Raw genomic sequence first — 20,966 nt, 5'->3', positions numbered from 1 at the left:
CATGCAAAGATTAAAACAACAATGCTTACTTCCTTTTACACAGCCACAGTTTATCAGCTTGAGGACACATCACACTTAGCTCCTTACGGGGAGAAAAACTTGCTAGAAAACTTGCATTAAAAGAAAGCAGCCGTCAGGAAGGGAGTGCCACTTAGCACATACAAAGTGCTCTCCCTGTCAGGCCGCATGGATATTTCTGCAGTTCAGGAGGAGGGCTTCCATTTATTTATTTGACATATTTGTATACCGCCCATAACACAAATCTCTTGGCGGTTTACAACAAAACAATAAAAACAACAAGGGAGGAGAGCTGGTCTTGTGGTCGCAAGCATGACTTGTCCCCTTAGCTAAGCAGGGTCTGCCCTGGTTGCATATGAATGGGAGACTAGAAGTGTGAGCACTGGAAGATCTTCCCCTCAGGGGATAATGGGGCCACTCTGGGAAGAGCATTTAGGTTCCAAGTTCCCTCCCTGGCTTCTCCAAGATAGGGCTGAGAGAGATTCCTGCCTGCAACCTTGGAGAAGACGCTGCCAGTCTGTGAAAACAATACTGAGCTAGATAGACCAATGGTCTGACTCAGTATCTGGCAGCTTCCCATGTTGCTAAATAAAAAGGTTAAAACATTACAATAATTTAAAGTTTAAAACAACGTTAAAACTATTAAAAATCATTAAAAACTGTGGAAACAGTATCTAATTAAAAGCCTGGAATGAACAAATGTGTCTCGACTGCTTTTTTAAAAGTTGTAAGATTAAATTATTGTTTTAATTTATGTAAACCGCCTCGAGTCTATAGAAGTAAGGCGGTCAATACATTTGCTAAATTATAGATAAATAATAAATAATATCAAATAAGCAAGCAGGCGTGTTTTCGAGGAGGAAGGCTGGACGGCGGCCATCCCCTGGGGTGCCTCTTGCTCCTCTGTCCCTGCAGCCAGCAGGTGCGTCAGCAGGTCCTTTTTTCGTTCTTCCGAAGGTTGCCTCTTTGCACTCGCTCCCCAACGGAGCCGCGAAAGACGAGGAGGAGGAGGAGGAGCTGCCCTTGCCCCGCCCCGAATCGCCACGTCACCCGTGTCACGCCCCTCTCCCCAGACCACGCCCCCGCCCTGTCCGCGTGACTCCCGGTTCCGGAAGAGGATGGCGGCGGGGACGCGACTCCCGTCCCGGCTCGGGCCGTTCCTTCTCTTGGCGGCCGCGCTGGGGCTGCGCTTGGCCGGCGGCGCTGCTTCGGAGCCCGGCAAGTGGAGCTTCACGGCTGGAAGCGTGAGTGTCGCGATGGAGGGGGCGGGGCTTGTCGCGATGGAGGGGGCGGGGCTTGAGCGATGGAGGGAGAGGCGGTCTTCCGAGAAACCCCACCCCCCAGCCTTGGGGTGGGCGAGGGGCTTCCTCCTGCGGTGGGAATTGGGTTCAATGCGTGGAGCATCCAGTATATGTATATGATAGTTTCCAAGGGGGGGTGGGTTTCCTAAATTATGTGAGATAATTTAGATAATCAGTCAGTAGAGATATTGAAAATAATTGATTCTTGTTTGAAAACGTGTGTCCCCCTCTATAGCCCTGGAAGGCTCCGGCAAATTGGCTAATGCCAAACCCCGTCATACAAGAAGATTCTCAAAGTTTGTAGGGACCCAGTCTCCCCTCGAACAGGGATTCCCAGATGTTGTTGACTACAACTCCCAGAATCCCCAGTGGCAAAGACTTTGATGTTGCAAGGAAACAACATCTGTCGATCCCTGTTCGAGGGGAGACTGTAGGGAACTGTGCCCCCACCCACAAGGGTATAAAAAGTTACACGCTGACACACACACCCCTCCACCAATTGAAGCTGGTGTCCAAAAAACTAGTTACAAAAAACAAGATTAGCTTCTAATCCTGATTTGTCAACACTAGACCTTTGAACATGTCGCTTCTTAAAAGTTTGCCTATGCCTATTGTTGTTGTTGTTATTATTATTATTATTCTGTTTACATGCTGAGTGCTGAAGTTTGGTCAAAGTTAGAACTAGAGAAGCTTTTTGGCAGTACGTTCTGTTTTGGTGTCCCCCGAACAAAGTTGTGGACAGGACCAGCAGCAGCACTTCCGTGGCCAACGGGCCAGCAGAAGCAGGTTGGGCCTTTGGGGTGGGGTGGGGGCCCTCTTGTGTGATGTGAAGGGGAGCTCTTCTCTTGTGAGGATTGGAGCTGGTTTTTCCTGCCTGCAACATGGCAAGAGACGGTCGCTCGGGGCTGAAGCGTGTGCCTTGGACCAGAAGCTGCCTGGCTCAGTCTCTGGTGAAAGGAACTCCGCATGTGCCGGGGAGCCCCCTTAGCCTTGAAGAGCGTTGCCAGTCAGAACAAGTGAGAACTCTGCTTGGTGGATCCGTGGAAGGAACTGTGGCTTGGGGGGAAGTGTCTGCATTGTGTACGGTTCTTGATTCGGTCCCCAGCATCTTTGGCTAATGATCCAAGGCTGGCAGCAGGTGGGAAAGCCCCCTTGGCCTACATCAGGGCTGCTCAGCTTTGGCCCTCCTGCAGATGTTGGCCTGGCTATTGGCCGTGTGCCCGGGGATTATGGGAGATGCCGTCCAACAACAGCTGGCAGGCCAAAGGTGAGCAGGCCTGGCCTATGCGCTCGTGTTGCTGCTGCTTTTCGGAGCGAAACTTCCTGCCTTGGAATACAAGGTGGCTTTCATAGGTTGCATGTACAGCTGAGGTGAGATTTGAACCCAGGGCTTTGTGGGTTCACAGAGCTGGCCACTCTTCTAACCTGCTTTCTCTGGAAATGAGGGGGTGTGCTGGAAGGAAGTTATCCCTGCATGAGGTGGGGAGTTCGGGGGCCCTGAGATAAGGTCCAGGTAGAGTGCACTCCCTATGGCCGGGGTCCCCAAGCTCGAGCCCCTTCAGCCATTGTGGGTGGGGATGATGGGAGTCGTAGTCCAACAACATCTGGGACCCTAAGCTTGAGATCCCTTGCTTGGAGTAAAGTTGCTGTCGGGAAGAAAAGCCTTTCAAAAAAGAAGAGCCCTATAAAGAGCTCTGTGGCGCTTTAAATGCTAATAGTATTATGAGTACTTCATGAAAGGCTGTGGGGGTTGCTGTATTGGAGTGGGGGGGGGGAGAGGAAAAGGTAGGACTCAGTGGAAGGGGTGCGAGAGCGTGACTGGAAGAAGTGGGGGGGAGAGAGAGAGAGAGAGACAGGCAGTCCCCTTCTGAGATGGAAAAGAAAGACAGAGGGAATTAACGCAGCAGAAAGAAGGAGGCATCTTTCCTGGCTTGGCGGAAGAACGAGAGCCAAAGCTTCTCCCCTCTCTTGGGTGGCTTTTAGGAAGAGAATGGCTGTTTCTGCAACTGACCATGCAGGAAAAGGGGGCTGCTTTTCACACACCTCCCAAAGTTTGGGGCAGGGGTGGTTGGGAAACTAGCGCTGCAAGGTTTAGCAGGAGGCAGCCACCAGAGAAGTGCCTCCCCATGCCAGTTGTGGCTGCATACACTGGTGTCATCTTTGGGTTCAAGTAGTCACCGCCTTTCTTTAAGCTCTGTGTTAAGGGGCCTTGTTCTGCAGCTAAACCCCTGCGGACTATCCCTGGCCAGCTCCGCCTGTAACTGAACCTACCACACCTTGTGCTTTGTGGCTGAATCGTCCTGGTTGTTCCCGGGCTATAAAACTCCAAGGGAGAGTTGCTCCAGGCTTAAGGTCTATTCACTTTGCCAAACAGGTTCTTTCTGCCACCTCCTGAGAGCGGAAGGAAAATCCACGTCCTTGGAGTCTGTGTCTGGGCTGCGAGTGCAAAGTTCAGAGCCGCAATCTTGTGCCTGCAGGGGATGGCAAGTGGCCTCTAGGTTTCTGGCTCTCCATTCTTTCGCTAGAAAAAGTAATGGGAGAGAAGTGCAGGGTGCATACCAGGGGTTCTCGGCCGCAGTGGCCAGTGGGGGTGATGGGAGTTGTAGTCCAGCAGCCGCGGGACAGCCTCACATTGGCCACCCCTGACGGAGCCTGTTTTTAAATGATTCGGCAGGCACTGGCCACGTTCAAACCTTTTTGCTTGCATGACTGCAAGAACCCCTGCTCACTGGGCAAAGAGGCGCCTTTTAACGTGGTGATTCTCTTTATTTAGCAGGGGGAGAGCAACTGGCCCTCTCCACCCCCAGCACAGCATCCCTCCAGTGCCTGTTGCTGGTGTCTGTCTTGTGTTTCTTGTTAGATTGTGAGCCCTTTCAGGACAGGGTCGTTATTTCTCTGTGTAAACCGCCCTGAGCCATTTTTGGAAGGGCGGTATAGAAATCGAATGAATGAATGAACCCGGTTGGCAGGCATGGTTATTTGCCCAAAGGCGACGGCGGCTTCCTTAATGCACTCAGCGGGTTTGTGTGTGAGGTGTGGTTTGAACTGGGGGCTTCCCTGCCCCTGGTGGGAGCCAGTCCCCTTTCAGCACCCACCTTTGCCAGCTTTGGAGGAGGCGTGAGGGGCAAGGAGGGCTGCCAGCACCCTCCTCTGCAAGGGGCGTGAAGACGGATGCTCCTGGTCCCAAAGGGTGGCTCTGGTGGAGGAGGCAGGAGGACCCTTGCCAGCCTCCGGGTGCCCCAGTGGCCCTGCCCTGCCTCCCCTGCCCTGACGAAAGGGGCAGCCCCCCAGTTCCCACCCAGACACTCAGTTGCGATGTTCCTCTGCTGTCCTTTGCCCCTGGCCCTCCAGATGTTGTCAGACTACCACTCCCATCATCCCCAGCCACAATGTTTATGGCTGGGGATGATGGGAGCTGTAGTTCAACAACATCTGGAGGGCCAAGTCTGCCCAGCCCTGATGTAGAAGTAGACTGCTCCTCAGCAAGGCAGTTCCATTTAGCTCTCGTGGCTGAGCTGCTGCTGATGGACCATAACCCCCTGCCTTCCAAAGGCATCTAAGCTACCCCTCCCATTTTGTGGTGCAGCAACATCCTCTCCTGTACACAAACCGCTGACACTTTCCTTCCCCTGAGCACCTCCTTTCCCCCAGCCGTAGACTTGAGGGCGAAAATTTCCACTGGGATCTGCTTTGCTTGGGGCAGAGATTTACCTTTACTGTGAGTCAGAGTCGGAATCTTCCACTGTGGCCTAAACCAGTTTGTTTGCGGAGGAAACTGCTTGAAACCCAGCGGCCCTGCAGCCCTCCCCACAAACGCTCCTGTTCTTCTTCTTTTCCAGAACCAAACGACAAACTTGTTTGTTTTCCCCAAGACAATGTTTAAAGGGACCAAGATTGTGCTCAAATGTAAGTCACTGGACTATGCTGGGGGCAAATGAGTGTCAGGATTGGGGGTGAGGGGGGGGGGGGCTTGGGTTTAAAAAACAACAACCCAACCCTGCCAGGATTGTTCGCAGAGAAGGGGGCTGTCGTTGCATTCCCTGCAATGCTGTGGGTGCTCTGTATTCTTTCATGTGCAAAATGCAAAGCTTTTGGGGTGTAAAGGTGAAGTTGGACTCTGCTTTTACTGTGGAGGTTTGGGAAAGACTGGCCTGAGCTGTCGCTAGCCAAGACGTCCCCAGGATCTGGCAGGTTCCTCCGTTCAGGTCTAAGAGCACTTACCTTTTGCAGTTGACCACAGCACCTGCGACCAGCAAGAGGCATTGCTGACCATCACCTGGTATCTGCGCAGCTCTCGTTGCCACGACGAGGTCTACATAAACGTAAGCCCTTTCTTTGCTTGGAGGGGGGCGTTGTTGGGGTGGGGGCGGACAGGTTAGAAGTCCCGGGAGCAAATGGAAGCAGGGCCATGACAACAGAGATTACCAAACCAAACCAGGGGGAACCTTTTCGTCGGGGGCGATGTAGGTGGACGACGAATCGTGAGTGGGCTGTGGATGAACCTTCCCAACTCCCTCCTCTCCTTGCAGGACAACAAAGCTGAGGCCTACCTAATGGAAGCCGGTCAGATTGGGGAGGGCCAGTACGTTAAGCAAACCAACCATACTCCATGTAATCGGCTCGTGCAGGTGAGAAGTCCAAGATGGCGGGTGGCCAAGTGTCGCGAGGATGAGCACCAAGCGGCGTTCCCTGTGACCGGGCTTCGCAGGCAGCCACCCCTGGGAATCCCTCTTGCAGGGAATGCTGCTGCCCAGTGGGGCTGCGTCTGGCAGGGGCCTCGGCTGCTCCGGGGAGGGAGAAAGAGGGCAGCTGCCAGTGGGAGGGAAGAACCGCAGCCTTGAAGGGGAGACCCCTGCTAACTGAGCAAAGAGACACCTTTTAAAGTGGTGATTCTCTTATATTTAGCCGGGCAGAGCACCTGGCCCTATCCAGCCCCAGCACAGCACCCCTCCAGTGGCTGTTGCTGGTATCTGGTTTATGTTCCTTTTTAGATTGTGAGCCCTTTGTGGACAGGGGACCATCTTATTCATGTATTATTTATTTTTCTGTGTAAACCGCTTTGAGAACTTCGGTTGAAGAGTGATATAAATATTCATAGTAGTAGTAGTAGACTACATGTGCGAGCACTGTAAGATATCCTTAGGGGATGGGGCTGCTCTCAGAAGAGTGTTTGTATGCCTCTGTACAAAAGGTTCCAAGTTCCCTCCCTGGCAGCATCTCCAGTTAGGGCTGAGAGAAACTCCTGGCTGTAACCTTGGAGAAGCCGCTGCCAGTCTGTGTAGACATTATAGAGCCAGATGGACCAAGGGTCGGACTCAGTAGAAGGCAGCTTCCTATATCACTCACAACTGCCTAATTTGGTATCGTGTCCATTCATTATTCTACTGATTACTGCTGGAGTGGTCAGGTTGAGGTTCCCCAGCTGTGGTTGGCCTACAATTCCCATCACCTCCAGCCACATTTTTATGACTGGGGATGATGGGAGTTGTAGTACAACAACAGTTGGAGATCTTCAGCTTGACCATCTCTGAAATCAGTGTTGTAAAACAATGCCTTTTTAGGAAAAAAAAAATCTTCCATGGAAAAAGAATATAGCAATGGAACATTTTCTACCCCATATCATTATTTTGGATAGAAGTAGGTTTGTGAAAAATATGAAAAAAGGTAAAGTAGTCTGTTTGGTGGGAAGGGTGATTGATGCTGGCAGCTGTTAACAGCCTCCTTTCCTTTTTCTCTTAGCTGAATCTTCGAGAATTTCCAAAGCCCCAAAAGCTGAGGCCTCTGGCAGGCAAGGTCAGTTGAGCGTTTTGGGAAGCAGGTGGGGTGGGGTGGGTTGGATTGTAGACGACAGAAATCCCTCCCATGTGACCGATGCAAACGGAATGTCCAAGAGCATCTACCTCTTCTAGGTGCATGCACGCACGCCCTGTCCTTTGGAGAGAAGCTCTTGTTGATCTTGCCTGGCAGTGGTTTTTATTTTGTGTTAGGTTTAGTTTTAGGTTTAAGTTTCGTTTATTCATGCACTGCCCCAAATGTACATCTCTGGGCAGTTTAAAACAACATAAAACAAATTAAAACAAAAAAACTCAAGCATCAAAACCATTTAAAACCACAATTCTAGTTAAAAAGCTTGGGTGAATAAATGCATCCTTTTCAGAGGAACCTGTGCTAGTGAACATCTTGTGCTGAAAATGTTTGCGACTCTGCTGCCTCGCAGCCCCGTGGGAGTGGGAGCGATTCTCCCTCCCCCACCGCCCTTTTCCATGTCTGCATCGGTGGCTGTATGGCCAGGGGGAAGATCCGTGATATGGGTGGCATGGACTGTAGTTCACCCTCCCTTTGGAAGGGGAGTAATCCCATAGCTCAGTGGCCAGGCACCTGCTTTGCATGCAGGAGGTCCCAGGTCGGGTTGGGAAAGACCACTGGCCTAAATGCTGGAGAGCTGCTGCCAGTCAGAGTAGACAGTACTGAGCTGGATGGACCAAGGGTCTGGCTCTGGTTAGGAAGCAGCTGCAGGTGCTCATTCGAAGCATCCACAGCTCAGCAGCGGAGCGGCAAGCAGAAGGCCCAGATTACGTCCCTGCCATCTCCAGGTCGGGCTGGGACAGACCCCCGCCGGAAACCCTGCAGAGCTTCTGATAGGACAGATTCAGTCTTGACTCTCCTCGATGGACCCGTGGTGTGGGAGGCTATATCTTCCAGTGCCCGCTTTAATGTGCATGCCTTGCCACCTGCAGTTGCCTGAGTTCATGGCTAGGGTTGTTCGGTGGGGGAGAGAACCCTTTTTGGACAACACGTGGCCTGCTGTGGGGTGAAGCCTCTCCGAGAGCTGACCTGTGGCGCTCCCAGTGTTCTCACCTCAGCTGACTTCTGTGTTTCAGTCCGAGGAAAAGCCTCACGTGCGGAAGAGGGAGGCCCACCCATCCATAGAGGCCCAGAAAGCCCAGGAGCCCCCGGAGAAGGCAGGCGCCCAGAACGGTGCCAAGAAAGCCACTAACATGGGCTCAGAGGAGAAGGAGCCTCCCCCGGCCAAAGAAAAAGAAGCCGCCCTAAAGAACGACACGCCAGGGGAGCCGAGGCCGGAGGTAAGAACCACGGGCACCCCTCAGGCTCCCCGCCTTCCAAGGCTCGGGTAGCTCTGCCCGCTCAGCTCTACCTGACGGATGGCCAGCCTGCCGGCAGCACAGCATGGAGAGGAGCCACCTCAGTTGCTCCCAGTTGCTTCTTCTGGCACACGCACACACCCCCGACTCCTTAGGACGCGCCCGTGAGAGGGCAAGTGGAGTGGGGAGCATTGCAGACGCCCTGCCCCCTCGTCTGTTGAGGGGCTCCTGGTTTTGTCCCTGGCAGGATGGCTTAGCATCCGAGGGAGAGTGGAAGGGCCTGCCTAGACTGCTGCTTCCGGGCAGAAAGGCACGTCTCTTGGAGGGAACTGTCCCTGAAATGGGTGTATGGGTGTGTGTGTGTGTGTGTGTTGGGAAGAAGCGGGTGGAGCCTGGAGTGGCCGAGAGCTGGGCTGACGTGGGGGGGGGGCAGTCGGTGATGTGGGTCCAAAGCTGACACCGAGCGTGTGGGTTTTTGGTCTAGCATTCCGAGGTTGCCCTGACCTGGGACGACGGGCCGTACGTTTTCATCCTCAAGATCGAAAGCAAGACCTCTCAGACCCTTAACTGGAAGGTCATGGGTAAGTTCAGCCTGCAGGTCTGATGGGACAGAAGAACAACCCTGCTGGATCGGGCCCAAGAAGACCCCTCTAGTCCAGCACCCTGTTTCACACAGTGGCCCACCAGACGCCCGATCTGAGAAGCCCACAGGCAGGAGCTGAGGGCATGCCCTCGCTCCTGCTGCTCCCCTGCAACTGGTATTGAGAGGCATCGTGCCTCGGAGGCTGGAACTGGCCCACAGCCAGGAAGGCGCCTTTGTATTGAAGGCCGAGACTCTTCCTTTGCTGCAGCAGGCGGGAGTGACGCTAACAGCTAACAAGCCCCTCATAACCTGTAATGACCTCCAGTCAAAACTGGGGTCAGAGCCAGCCCGGGGTGGTTAGACGCCTCCTACACGATGGGGGTCTTTGAGAAACCCGGGGCTCTGTGTTTGAGGAGGCGCTGGTGTGCTGTCGTTCAGGGGTTCGTAAACTTGGGTCCCCAGCTGTGGTTGGACTTCAACTCCCAGAATCCCACAGTTGTGGCTGGGGATTTGGGGGGCTGAAGTCCAACCCCAGTGGGAGAATCCCTGCTGTAGTTCAGAGCACCGTCCCCAACTCTGGTGGCGATACTGGTGGCACTGGCTTGAGGGCACGTCCTGTGGAACTCAGTGGCAGGTACTCCGGGAGTCCACGTGCCTGTGGCAATTCTGGAGGGGGGCAGGAGGGGCTTCCAGGCTGCTGGGGGGCTCTTGGCCAAAGTGCCGTCCCGCGGTAACCGTTTCTCCCCCTCCCTGTCTCCTTCCTGTGGCGACTCGCAGTGGATGTGGAGATGCGGCATCCTCAGTACAAGTTCATCTCTGCTTCGGAGTGGCCCCTGATGGTGGTGAGTTGGGGTGGGCGTGGCCTCTGGGGCCGTGGCCCGGACGCGGCCATGCTCGGGCGAGGGCTGTTCGAATCGTCTCCTTCCCAGGACTCTAGGGCAGGACCCATTCCTCTTCCCCACTTCCTCCTTCTATCCTGGTGAGGTAGGCTAGCCCGGCCCAGTGAACTTCCCGCCTGAGCAGCCATTGCAGTGCCGGTCTCCCCGCTGCCAGTCCAATGGGCTGAGCACAACACATCCCGCACCCCTGCCCCCCCCCGCCCCAGACTTAGGGCACCACACGGTGCCAGTTCCGTTAAAAATGTCCCAGAAATGTGTCTGGGTGTGTCTTCCTCTGACCCGAGCCCTCCGCTCTCGTTCCCTCTGCCCTGGCACAGTTCTACATGGTGATGTGCATCGTGTACGTGCTGTACGGTGTCCTGTGGCTGACCCTCTTGGCCTGCTACTGGCGGGACATCCTGCGCATCCAGTTCTGGATCGGGGGCGTCATCCTGCTGGGCATGCTGGAGAAGGCCGTCTTCTATGCAGAGTTCCAGAGCATACAGAGCCAGGGGGTGTCGGGTGAGTGGCACCTAGGAAGCTGCCTTCTGCGGAGTCAGACCCTCGGTCCCCCTAGCTCAATATTGCCTACGCTGACTGGCAGCAGCTCACCAGGGTTTCAGGCTGGCGGCGTCTCCCCCGGCCCTACCTGGAGATGCTGCCGCAGACTGAGCTGGGCACCAGCCGCATGCCAAGCAGAAGCGCTGCCGCTGAGCTCTGGCACTGATCTCGTCACAGGAGCAGAGTCCAAGTGCGCGCGGGGGCTCCTGTTTCGTTCTGGCCGACAAGTCAACTGGGTGCTGGCTGGGGTTCCTAGCTTGACCCCTGTGGCGCCAACCTTGCCAGGGAGGGAGGGAGGGAGGGAGTGTCTTCAGTTCCCCAGCTCCCTTCCTCTCTGAGCACCTCCTCCTGAGGCCTCTGCTCTCCAAGGAGCTTTGCGACCAGGGCTCTGTAGGTAGCTCAGTCGCCCAGTGTCTTGGGCTCAGGGTGGCCAGTCCTCCCTCCCTCCCTCCCTCCTCCGCTTGGTCCTCAGTACCTGGCTTCTCCTCCTGGACGCCCCCTCCCCTGCCCCTGATTCTCCCTTCCTTTCCTTGCCCCTGAGCACCTTTCCTCCCTCTGGGCCCCCCAAGAGCTGCTCCTTGAGTTAGTCTGCTTGCGTAGCCAGAGGCCATGACAACCTAAGTACACACAGGCCATCCCGAGGAAGGAGCTTAACAGCTGCCCTTGCATTCTTCTTTTATTTTGCAGTTCAAGGGGCCGTGATATTCGCAGAGATCCTGTGCGCCGTGAAACGGATGTTAGCCCGGGTGCTGGTCATCATTGCCAGCTTGGGCTACGGCATTGTCAAGTGGGTGCCAGTTGCGGGGGAGGGGTTATGCTCAGGGGCATGCACGCGTGCATTCTTTTGACACACGGGTGCTGCTTTTCAGCCTGTTGGGGGGCAGAGGAGGGGTCCTGTGATTTCAGCGCTTCCTGGCTTAGGAGGTGCTTTGCACAAGTGCTCTGGGATGCAAAGCAAACGGCTTGTTCTCTGCACAAATGTGGCCAGGGCCCACTTGTCCAAGGAGTGCCTCTACCCTTCCTTTCTCCCCTGGGCTCTCAGTTCCAGCCCTAGCATCCTGCCCCATGGGCCAGCCTCGAGGGCAAGGGTTGCCAGCCTTGGGTCCCCAGATGTTGTGGGGCTACAACTGGTGAAGAAAAACGAGGAGCACCAAATACAGTTGCCAATGAAGAGACAAAAGTCCCACGGTGCTGAAAACTTATTTACTTGAGCCCAACGCATTTTGGCCGAAGCCTCCTTCAAGGGCAAAATCTTATCCAATGTAATCCTTTAACAGGATTACATTGGATAAGATTTGGCCTTTGAAGAAGGCTTCGGCCAAAACGCGTTGGGCTCAAATAAGTTTTCAGCACCGTGGGACTTTTGTCTCTTCGTTTGCAAGTGGGACTACAACTGCCATCATCCCTGGCTGCAGCGGCCAAAGATAATGGGAGTTGTAGTCCCACCACATCTAGGGACCCAAGGCAGGCAAGCCCTGCCCTAGGGAGAGTTGCTCTGTGGCTGGTGTGGGGCCTGCTCCTTGACGGGTCTCTGCTTTTCTCCCGCAGGCCACGGCTGGGGGCCCTCTTGAACCGCGTTGTGGGCGTGGGTCTCGTGTACCTTCTCTTCTCCATCATTGAGGGGGTCCTGCGGGTGAAATCGGTAAGGAGGCAGCTTGGTGGGCAGAGGGTGGGGTTCCCCCTGGGCAGCTGGACCCCAATAATGCCCTCACGGCTTCTGGCTGTCCCCTTCCCCAGGATCAAACTAAAGAAGGCGCCCTCATTTGTGAGATTATTCTGGCTTTTGTGGATTCCTGTATCGTCTGGTGGATATCCTTTACCAGGGACTGTCAGTGCTGGGGGTGGGGGCATTGGGCGGGGGAGAGGGCTGTCTTTTTCCCAGCTCTGCACTCAGCTCTTTGCTTCACTGAGCAGGGAGGTAACAGTTGTGAGACTCGGTCGGCAGACTGGAGGGGCTTCCCCTCTGCTAGGCACACAACTGACTCCAGGTTGCTGGGACCAAGACGCCAGAGCGGCTCTTTCCCCCGCTTAATTTCTTCTCTTGGTTTTGAAAATATCCAATCTTGCCACTACTTGGGCCTGTCTCTGACACTAATGGGGATGCCTAAATTCTTTGCAAAGTAGAGCGAGTAAACTGGTCGTCTTTAGATTAGCAAAGCCAGAGATTAATTTTCAGTGAGTCTAACCCGATCCAAGAATCAGTGGAAGCCCAACGGAGTACTTTCACCTAGTTCAGGGGTGTCCCACTGCGGCCCTCCAGCTGTGGTTGGACTACAACGCCCATCATCCCTGCTACTCGCCACTGTGACTGGGGAGGATGGAGGGCCCCCTCCTGAAGCTAGGTCCTCTCTTGAGGCGGTGGGAGGAGATCCTCCTCCCGTTTTTGGGCCCCGCTCCTGGACAGCCATATTGGTGTTCCCCAGAAGACATACCCCTCAGAGGTTTTTGACCTGGGGTCCCCAGATGTGGTTGGACTACAACTCCCATCATCCCCAGCCAGTTTGCGAACCCTCGACATACAGGCTGAAGGTAGCTGTGTGAGTCCTGTGTGGGCCGCATGTTGGGGGCCTTAAAAAAGGCAGTAAAGAGCCCTTCTCTGCGCACATGTGCAGAGCTGCGCCTGGAAGCGGTTTCTGGCTATTTGAAAGCGTCTCTTTAGCCGCCAGCACGGTCTCCTCCTCCTCCTCCTCCTCTTCCAGGCCCCCCTTTGCCTGTTTTCCTCTGCATCACCTTTTTCTCCTTTTTTTCTCCCCCCCCCCTCTCTCTCTCTCAATATCCCAGGCACAAGATGACTTGGTGCTGCTGGCTGCTATCCCCTTGGCTATGCTGGACTCTGCCCTCTGCTGGTGGATATCCTCTGAGCCGTCCAACTGGCTGCTGCTGCCTGCATGGTCCTTGCTGCTGCTGCTTCCTTCTCCTCCTCCTCCCCCCCGCCCCCGTTTCCTAAATCCGTTCTCGTGTCTTTCAGTGTAGCCAAGATCTGCTCTCCCGAGGTTTGCGGCCTTCCTGAGCCAAAAACCCCCCCATTCTGCTTTGTCTGCTTAGAACTGGGAAGAGGGAGGGATTGACACGGGAGCCGAGGAAGGGGCCCTCCATGGAGTTGGACGGCTAGTCGGTCTTGCTCGGTGTGGCCTCCAGTGACAGGCAGTGGCTCTCCAAGGCGTTGGGTGGGAGTCGGAGGCGGAGATCCACGTGGCTGTGTCTCGGTGGGGTGGGGTCCCCCCTGCCCTGCCCTCTCTCCCTCCCCCCCCCCCGCACATGTTGCCGTGTTCCTTAACGAGCGACACATCCTCATTAGCCTGGTTCAGACCATGAAACTGCTGAAGCTGCGGCGGAACATGGTGAAGCTCTCCCTCTACCGCCACTTCACCAACACTCTCATCTTCGCCGTCATCGGTGAGGGTCCCGCTTTGATGCCTTTTGGGGGGGGCGGGTGGGGAGGCAGCCAGGAACCCGCGTCTCTTCCATTTCCAGAGGTGTTCAGGATGGCCGTTCAAAACCCCTTCTGTGTTTTGAAGGGGCATTAGAATTATCTCGGCAATAATCCTGCTGCTGCTGCTGCTGAGAAAGATATCCCTGGCTACCAAATACGTGGGACATTTGGGACGAGATGTTCCCTCGCTCCCTTCCCATGAAACCCGGGACTGGGCAGTTTTTCTTCTCTCCCTTCCCCAACTTAGCTGGGACTGTCTCAGCTAGAAGCCAGGATGGCAAATGGCATGAAAGTGCCCTGCAAAATCCCCCCCCCGCCAAATAATAATAATAATAATAATAAACAGCTTGGGACTGGTTCACGAGGTTCTAATTAGGGTAGGAGAGGCATCCTACCCACATTCGGGAGCTGCGCATGCCCCCACTTTCAAGTCCTCTGTGAGTAACAAGCCAGGGGTGGGGGGGCAGATTGATGTCTGCTCTGCAGCAGCTGGGGGGTGAGGCAGAGGGCTTTTCGTCCTATTTCATTAAAGAAGTGGGTACAGCTGGTGGGTGGGAAGGCACCTTCTGCCCCACCTGCTGCTGCTGCAGAGCAGACGACCGTGGCTCAGGCCTGATGCTCTCCTCCACAGCATCCGTGATCTTCATCATCTGGACCACCAAGACGTTCAGACTCGTCACGTGTCAGTCGGTGAGTAGCCGCATCCAGAGGGCTGCAGTTTCGGGGTGCGTGTTTGGGTGCCGTCTTCTTAGAAGCGGGTGCTGGGCTGGCGTTCCAGCGTCCAGAGTGGTGGTTTCCCTTCTTTCTCTTGCCGTGCGAGAACAGGGAAAGCTGCCGGGTGGGTGCGCACTGAAAGGACCTGCCAGTCTTCTCCATCTGCACAGGCACTTAAAGCTGGGAGAGTGCAGAAGGCAAGGGGTTCGGGAACATCCCCGCGGGTGGGGTGGGACTCAAAGCAAGCCGCCTGCCTGGGCTGACCTTCCCCCCCCCCCCTTCCCGCTGATCAGGACTGGCGGGAGCTTTGGATCGACGATGCTTTCTGGAGGTTCCTCTTCTCCATCATGCTGCTCGTGATCATGTTCTTGTGGCGCCCCTCGGCCAATAACCAAAGGTACGGTGGCCCCTTCGGCCAGCCCCCCCCCTCCCCTTGTCAGCTGAGTCCTCCAGAATGCCAGGAAAGGGGTGACCCTGCAGACGTCGGGTGCCGAGCCCCGGCTGGGCCTGCCGCACGTCCCAACAGGATGAGTCCCCAGGCGTCTCAGCTCAGGGAGGCCGCAAATGCTGGTGCTGGGAAAGGCCTCCTTCGGCCTGGGAGAGCGCTTGCACCGGGCTGGGTGGATGGGCGGTCTGGCTTCCGATGGGTTTGGGCAGGGTTCAGCCCTGACACCTGCCGCTGAACGGGATCTTGGGGAGCCGGTGGCGGAGGAGATGCGTAACGCCATCCTCGCCCTTCGTGTTCCAACATGACTGCCTTGGGCAGTTAATTTGGAAGGAGTCTCTCCTTGTGTTTAAAGCCAGGCTGAGCACTGAGAGTGGCGGCCCCCCCAATATCCGCATCCCATAACGCCCTGCTGTTGGCCCCTCTCCGCAGATACGCCTTCATGCCCTTGGTGGACGAAGGCAGTGAGCAAGAAGATGAGGAAGAGGAGCAGATGGTCAACGAAGCTTTCGGTGAGCCCAGCCAAATCCCCACAGCTGTGCCGGTTGCAGCCCACAGAACACAGCACCCGTGGGACCCCGCTGGGCCTTGGGGCATGCTCTGTTTCCGGGGGGGCAGGCCAGGGGGGCTGGGGTGTGCCCTTGCTTGGGGCAAAGGGTTTGCTCTGGCAGTCTCTCGCAATCCAGTTCTGGGGGGTGGGAAGAAAAACCCTCACCAAGAGGACACCGCCAGTGCGAACAAGAGATCTTGCGTCATTTAGTCTGCGTTGGCGACTATCCTGCTCCAGTAACAGTTATTGCTTGTTGGTGCAAAAAGAGTCATCTGAGGAATGATGGCAGAGAAACGTCTTGGGGCAGAGAGTTCCACAAGCAAACAAAGCAGATTTTCTTGGGCAGCTTTGAGATTTGAATTGGACTAACTTGAGAAGGAATGCTTTGTTGTGTCCTTTTTTCTTTTTCTTTTTGCAGAAGGGATGAAGATGAGGGGCACAAAACCCGAAGTCAATGGGATCCTCAAGGGCAGCAGAGTGGTAAGTGGTAAGGGTTCTGTACTCGGCCCTCTTGAACCCCAGCCTCCTTCCCCTCTGCCAAACACACCCCTCCTTCTACCTTCTTGTCCTACCTTCAGTTTTTGACTGCAAATCTCCAGGTGGGATGTAGTCTGTGTCTCTCTTATTTATAGAGTAAAGCACCTGGACACTTTTAGACCAGGCCTTCTCAACTGTGGGTCCCCAGGGGTCTGTGGGTCTGCCTTGTTTCATTTTGGATTATGAACCCTTTGGGGAACTGTCTTGTTAGGTCCCCCCCCCCCCCGCCCAGTGTAAACTGCTTGGAGAGCTTTTGTTGGAAAGTGTATTATTCATAATAGTAATAGTCAATGGCGCCTCCATGCTCAGAAAGAGTCTACCTGTGAATATCAGTTTCTGAGGAGTAAAGCATAGGGGAAGAACAGTTGCCTCTGAGTCTTGCCTGTGGGCATCCTGGAGGAACCTGACTGGCCAAAGGGGATGGGAAACGGCCTTCTGGACCAGTCAGGCCTTCTCTTCACTTGCTCATGTCTGTCTTCTTTTGCAGGACGAAGATTTGAAATGGGTTGAAGAAAACATTCCCTCTTCTATGGCTGATGTGTAGGTTTTAAGATTATGTCCAGCATATAAAATTTGGGGTGCCAACCAATTGGAAGGATTTTTAAAATGTGATTGATGACGGGGTAGGGAGCCAGTCTTACAGAAGCGAGTGTGAATTTCCCCCTTTGCTAAGCAGGGTCTTCCTTGGTTTGTATTTGGATGGGTGACTACATGTAAACGCTGTAAGATATTTCTCTTAGCGGGAGTGGAGCTGCAGATCAGTGGCAGAGCGTCTGCTTTGCATGCAGAAGGTCCCAAGTTCAATTCCTGGCAGCATCTCCAGGTAGAGCTGGGAAAGACGCCTGCCTGAAACCTTGGAGAGCTGCTGCCAGTCCGTGCAGACAGTACTGAGCTAGATGGACCAAGGGTCTGACTCAGTATATGGCAGCTTCCTATGTGGTTTTAATGGAATGAGAATGACCAGTTGCTATTTATTCACATACAGGTGGACCTCGATATTCGTGGGGGTTCCGTTCCGTGGCTGTACCACGGATATGGAAACCGCGCATATCGGTCTTATAATGTGGCTCGGTTCAATCTACCAGGAGTCCATTAAGAATCATTGTTAATTGATCTTTATGCTTAACTATGTGCTTAACTACTGTATCACAAACCTGTAGGTTATGTGGGTTTCTCCGTTGGACTTCTGTTTGTAAATTGTGCTGGTCTGTGATCGTAATCAAGGGATTGGTTGATTGATCCCTTCAGGATCACGGAGGTTAGGTCCCCGGACGGCTATTTCTGGCCGAAAATTGACCTATTTTCACGGGGTGCAGGGAGCTCCTTACCTTTCTCTGCTGCTCCCCACAAGTCACACCGTGCCCCGAAAATCAGTCGAAAATTGCTTTTTGGTTTTTTGACGGGAGGCTTTTTGTGGCTCCGGTTTCTAAAATGGTAGCCGGAAATGACCTCCGTGGTCATTTCTAGCCCCCCTCGACCTGTGGATATGCGAGGTCAGTGTGTTTCTACCCCGACCCTGGTGTATGCCGAGGTCAGGTGTCATTTTCCCAACCGTGGACACACAGAACTGCAGATAACCAAGCTGTAAGTAAGGAGGTCTGCTTGGGAAAAGGTCATGGAAAGCTGCCATTCTGAGGCTCACCGCCGTCTTCTGTCTCTTCCAGGGTGCTGCCCCCTCTGCTAGACTCCGATGAGGTAATCGGCTTGGCTTGTATTTCTTTCCTCCGTCTTTGTCTGGCGGGGAGGGGGTAGCTCTGACCGGGGTAGCCCCTAGTCTGTGGCCTGACGGGATTGTGCATGCCGGAATGAGCAGGGAGGGCGTTGCTGCTGGGGTGGGGGACGCGGAGGTCTGCTGTAGGGATGTGCACGGAACCCGTTCGGAGGCCCTTTATGGATCTCCGAACCGGTTTAAACTAAGGCGGGGTGGGGTTGACTTCAAGGGCGGGGAAGGGTGCACTTACTCCTCCCTCCACTTCACACACACACACATGTCGGCACTCTGTTTGGAAAGGGGCCGTCGGGGCAGTAGCGTACCTCCCTGCCGCCCCCCCGTTGCCGCCTCGGCCTACGTCACCAAAGTACCCGGCACGCCTGAGCACACACATTGCACACGGGGCCTGACGGGCACGTCGGCACGGAGCACACTCCAGGAGATGTGCAACACCCAGTATTGCTCCGGCGCCGAAGCAACTTTTGACCGGTGGCGGCAGGTCCTAACGAGCCGGGGGGTGGGGGTGGGGGGGCAAAGGAAGCAGCTTCTGGGTGGCTCCTCTCCCAAGCTGCCTGCAGGCTGGCCATTTGTCAGGTAGAGCTGCACACAGTTAACCTGCAGGCAGCCTGGCTCTTGGGCGAGGGAGAGGAGATGACACCCAAGCTGCTGCTGCTGCCGGGAAGCAGAGGTAGCTGCACACACACACACCCCCCGGCCACCTCTTGGAACGAGCCGCACCTGCTGTTGATGATCCACCCTCTCTTGCCCCCAGCCTCAGACATATCAGCAGTGTGTGTAGTCAGGCTTGAAATGCAGAATGGAAAGGCTCAGTCCTGTGCTGTGTCCCCTCCTCTGCAGGAAATCGTGACCACAAAATTTGAAATGTCCAAGATGGAATGAAGCAGGGACTCCCGCCTGGCTGCCGGCTGCCCACCATCCCTTCTTCCCGATGGGTTTGTACAGATGAAGAGTCACAGACGGTCGTCCTTTTTCTTTCTTTCTTACAAGTGCACATGCATATAGATATATATATATATATATCTCGTGTGTATATATATATATTTGTATACGGCTAAAAGATTATTTTATTACCTTTTGCATTTCTAACTCTGGAGTTCTTTGCTGGGCCAGGACTTTGGCCCTTTCGGAGGGGCATCGGAAGTGGCTCCCGCTGGAGAGGAGGAGGAGGATTCTTGGACGATGCGGCAGTGACTTTTACTCGCTCCGTCTCTCTCCCAAGCGCTGGCAGAGGATGGCCTCCAAGGCCGGCCCGCGTGCCCCATTGCTCCTGGGGTTCCGGGCACTGGCTTTCCACGGGGGCCTGGCCCCTCTTTTGGAGGTGGCGAAGCAAGGGAGCCCTTGAGCATGAGTCCAAAGTGGAAAGGAGCATCCTGCCTAGCTGGGCTGCGGAGAAGGGCAGCTTCCGCCCCCCACCCACCCTGCAGTGTTGACCCTAACTCTGCCAAGGCCTGGTGCTGGGGGCGTGGTACTCCGCAGCAGCCCGTCCTACGGGGCCGGGCTGGGGCTCCACGTGAAGCACACACCTGCTTCCGCTTCCCAGCAGCTTTGGCAGTGGTGGCGCCCTCTCCTCGCTGCTAGTGAGAGTCCTGCTGCCTGCAGGTTGGCCGAGCTGCTCATGCCAGGGCAGGGTGTGGGGGGAGAGGCACAGCCAGAGCTGCTGGGAACCCGAGCCGGCTGCGTCCTGCTGGGCGCCCCCCCCCCTCCCCAGCTCCTTAGGACGGGCTGCTGCTGCCGCCACGCGCTGATCAGAGGGGGGCCTTTGGGATTAGAGGGATGGAGATTGGGGAGAAGCGCCCGCAGTCTGTGGGAAGGCGCTGGGTCCCCCTCTGGTGATGCCCTGCAGCTGCATGGGAGGCACAGAGGTAGGAAAGGTGTGTCCGTCTCTCCCATGAAACTGTATAGGGCAGCAGGAGCATTTTGAGGATGTGAAAACGGAATGGGTCAGAGCAGTCCCTTGTCACAAAGGAGTTGAAGGGCGTGGACACCCCTGGGTACTCCCGGGTTCTAGTTGAGGAGAAAGGCAGGTCGGCCCGGGAATGGCGTTAGTGCAGTTGGGGGATTCAGCCTAAAGCAAGGAGCCGATGTGGGAAGCGTGGCTTGGTGCCCGGAGAGGGAGGGGTCTCCGCTGTGAGTGCCCTGCTGCTCTTTGGGGCGGGGGGGGCAGCAGCACTCGCCTGGCCAGGTTGTAGCTCCCGTCCCTGAGGCAGCCCCCTCTTACGCTCGCTCCACAGTTTTAATCCACTCCTTTATGGAGGGTTTCTCCTTCCGTATTTGGATGGAAGAGCAGAAACGTCGCCCGTTGTCTGAAGGCTCTGCGGCATTCTGGGCTGGATCAGCGGAGGCCTCCTTCCTAACCCAGAATGCTTGGAAGACAGCTGCTTTACCCACATGAACCCACTTCATCCACTTTGCATTTAAAAACACCTTGATTTCTCTAAAAAACCAGAACTCTAATTTCACTGGAGCCATGGGCAGAGTTATCTGGTTGCGAAGTTTGCTTTAATTTTCCGACTCGGGTACCTTCCCTCTGTTCTGATGTGATGCTTTGAGAGATTACCTGAATAACTGGGTGTGGAGAGGGGAGGAAGATTTCTTCTCGAATAACCCTTATTTATTTTGACATTGTACATATGTCTTGGTGTGCAGAGGGAAAAGCTGTATGTGTTTTATGCAGTAATGTTTAAAAAAATTCACATCCTCTAATTTATTCAAGTGCTTGTGTGTGTGTGTGTGTTCTACCTTATCTCCCAGGGCCAGAATGTAACTCCTGAGCCTGTGGTCAACACTAGCATTCAGTCTGGAACAAGGGAAGTAGCAGTGTGTGTCTCTGGGCACACCCGTCTGCCTCTCCCATGTCGCACTAACCTGGTCCCGAGCAGCAATGCTAGCAGAGAGGAGGGGGGTTGGGGACATAGGAAGCTGCCTGCTACCGAGTCAGAGCCTTGCTCCATCTGGCTCAGTATCGTCTACCCAGACTGGCAGCGGCTTCTCCAAGGTTGCAGGCAGGAGTCTCTCTGAGCCCGATCTTGGAGATGCTGCCAGGGAGAGGGGAACTTGGAACCTTCTGCATGCAAGTGCCCTTCCCAGAGCAGCCCCATCCCCTCAGGGGAA

The 20,966-nt window shown here is 55.1% G+C and overlaps 1 protein-coding gene across 3 annotated transcripts; it reads left to right on the top strand.

The window, feature by feature from the left end:
* The first annotated feature begins 1,086 nt into the window (after positions 1-1,086).
* On the top strand, positions 1,087-20,562 carry LOC128333321 (transmembrane protein 87A-like). Of its 3 annotated transcripts, XM_053268722.1 has the most exons (21): positions 1,131-1,262; positions 3,694-3,817; positions 5,159-5,225; positions 5,550-5,641; positions 5,849-5,947; positions 7,059-7,112; positions 8,201-8,404; positions 8,907-9,003; positions 9,783-9,847; positions 10,222-10,405; positions 11,132-11,231; positions 11,993-12,086; positions 12,182-12,255; positions 13,734-13,840; positions 14,509-14,567; positions 14,885-14,988; positions 15,469-15,548; positions 16,005-16,066; positions 16,611-16,663; positions 17,788-17,818; positions 18,693-20,562. In XM_053268722.1, exons 3-21 carry the CDS (start codon positions 5,195-5,197, stop codon positions 18,732-18,734), a joined length of 1,632 nt encoding a protein of 543 aa, XP_053124697.1. In that variant the 5' UTR covers positions 1,131-1,262; positions 3,694-3,817; positions 5,159-5,194; the 3' UTR covers positions 18,735-20,562. The 3 variants fall into 3 exon arrangements, with proteins under 3 accessions (XP_053124695.1, XP_053124696.1, XP_053124697.1); XM_053268720.1 differs by lacking the exon at positions 3,694-3,817 and having other exon boundaries at positions 1,087-1,262; XM_053268721.1 differs by lacking the exons at positions 3,694-3,817; positions 12,182-12,255 and adding an exon at positions 13,226-13,296 and having other exon boundaries at positions 1,088-1,262.
* Positions 20,563-20,966: the final 404 nt, after the last annotated feature.

Source organism: Hemicordylus capensis, chromosome 7, assembly GCF_027244095.1.
Source record: "Hemicordylus capensis ecotype Gifberg chromosome 7, rHemCap1.1.pri, whole genome shotgun sequence".
NCBI lineage: Eukaryota > Metazoa > Chordata > Lepidosauria > Squamata > Cordylidae > Hemicordylus > Hemicordylus capensis.
This window is presented reverse-complemented; position numbering and strand designations above follow the sequence as displayed.

Coding starts and splice junctions, on each gene's coding strand:
- LOC128333321 (XM_053268720.1), top strand. CDS start 1,137: ATGGCGGCGGGGACGCGACTCCCGTCCCGGCTCGGGCCGTTCCTTCTC. Junction 13,841..14,508: donor TCTCATCTTCGCCGTCATCG/GTGAGGGTCCCG, acceptor TCTCCTCCACAG/CATCCGTGATCTTCATCATC. Junction 16,067..16,610: donor TCCTCAAGGGCAGCAGAGTG/GTAAGTGGTAAG, acceptor CTTCTTTTGCAG/GACGAAGATTTGAAATGGGT.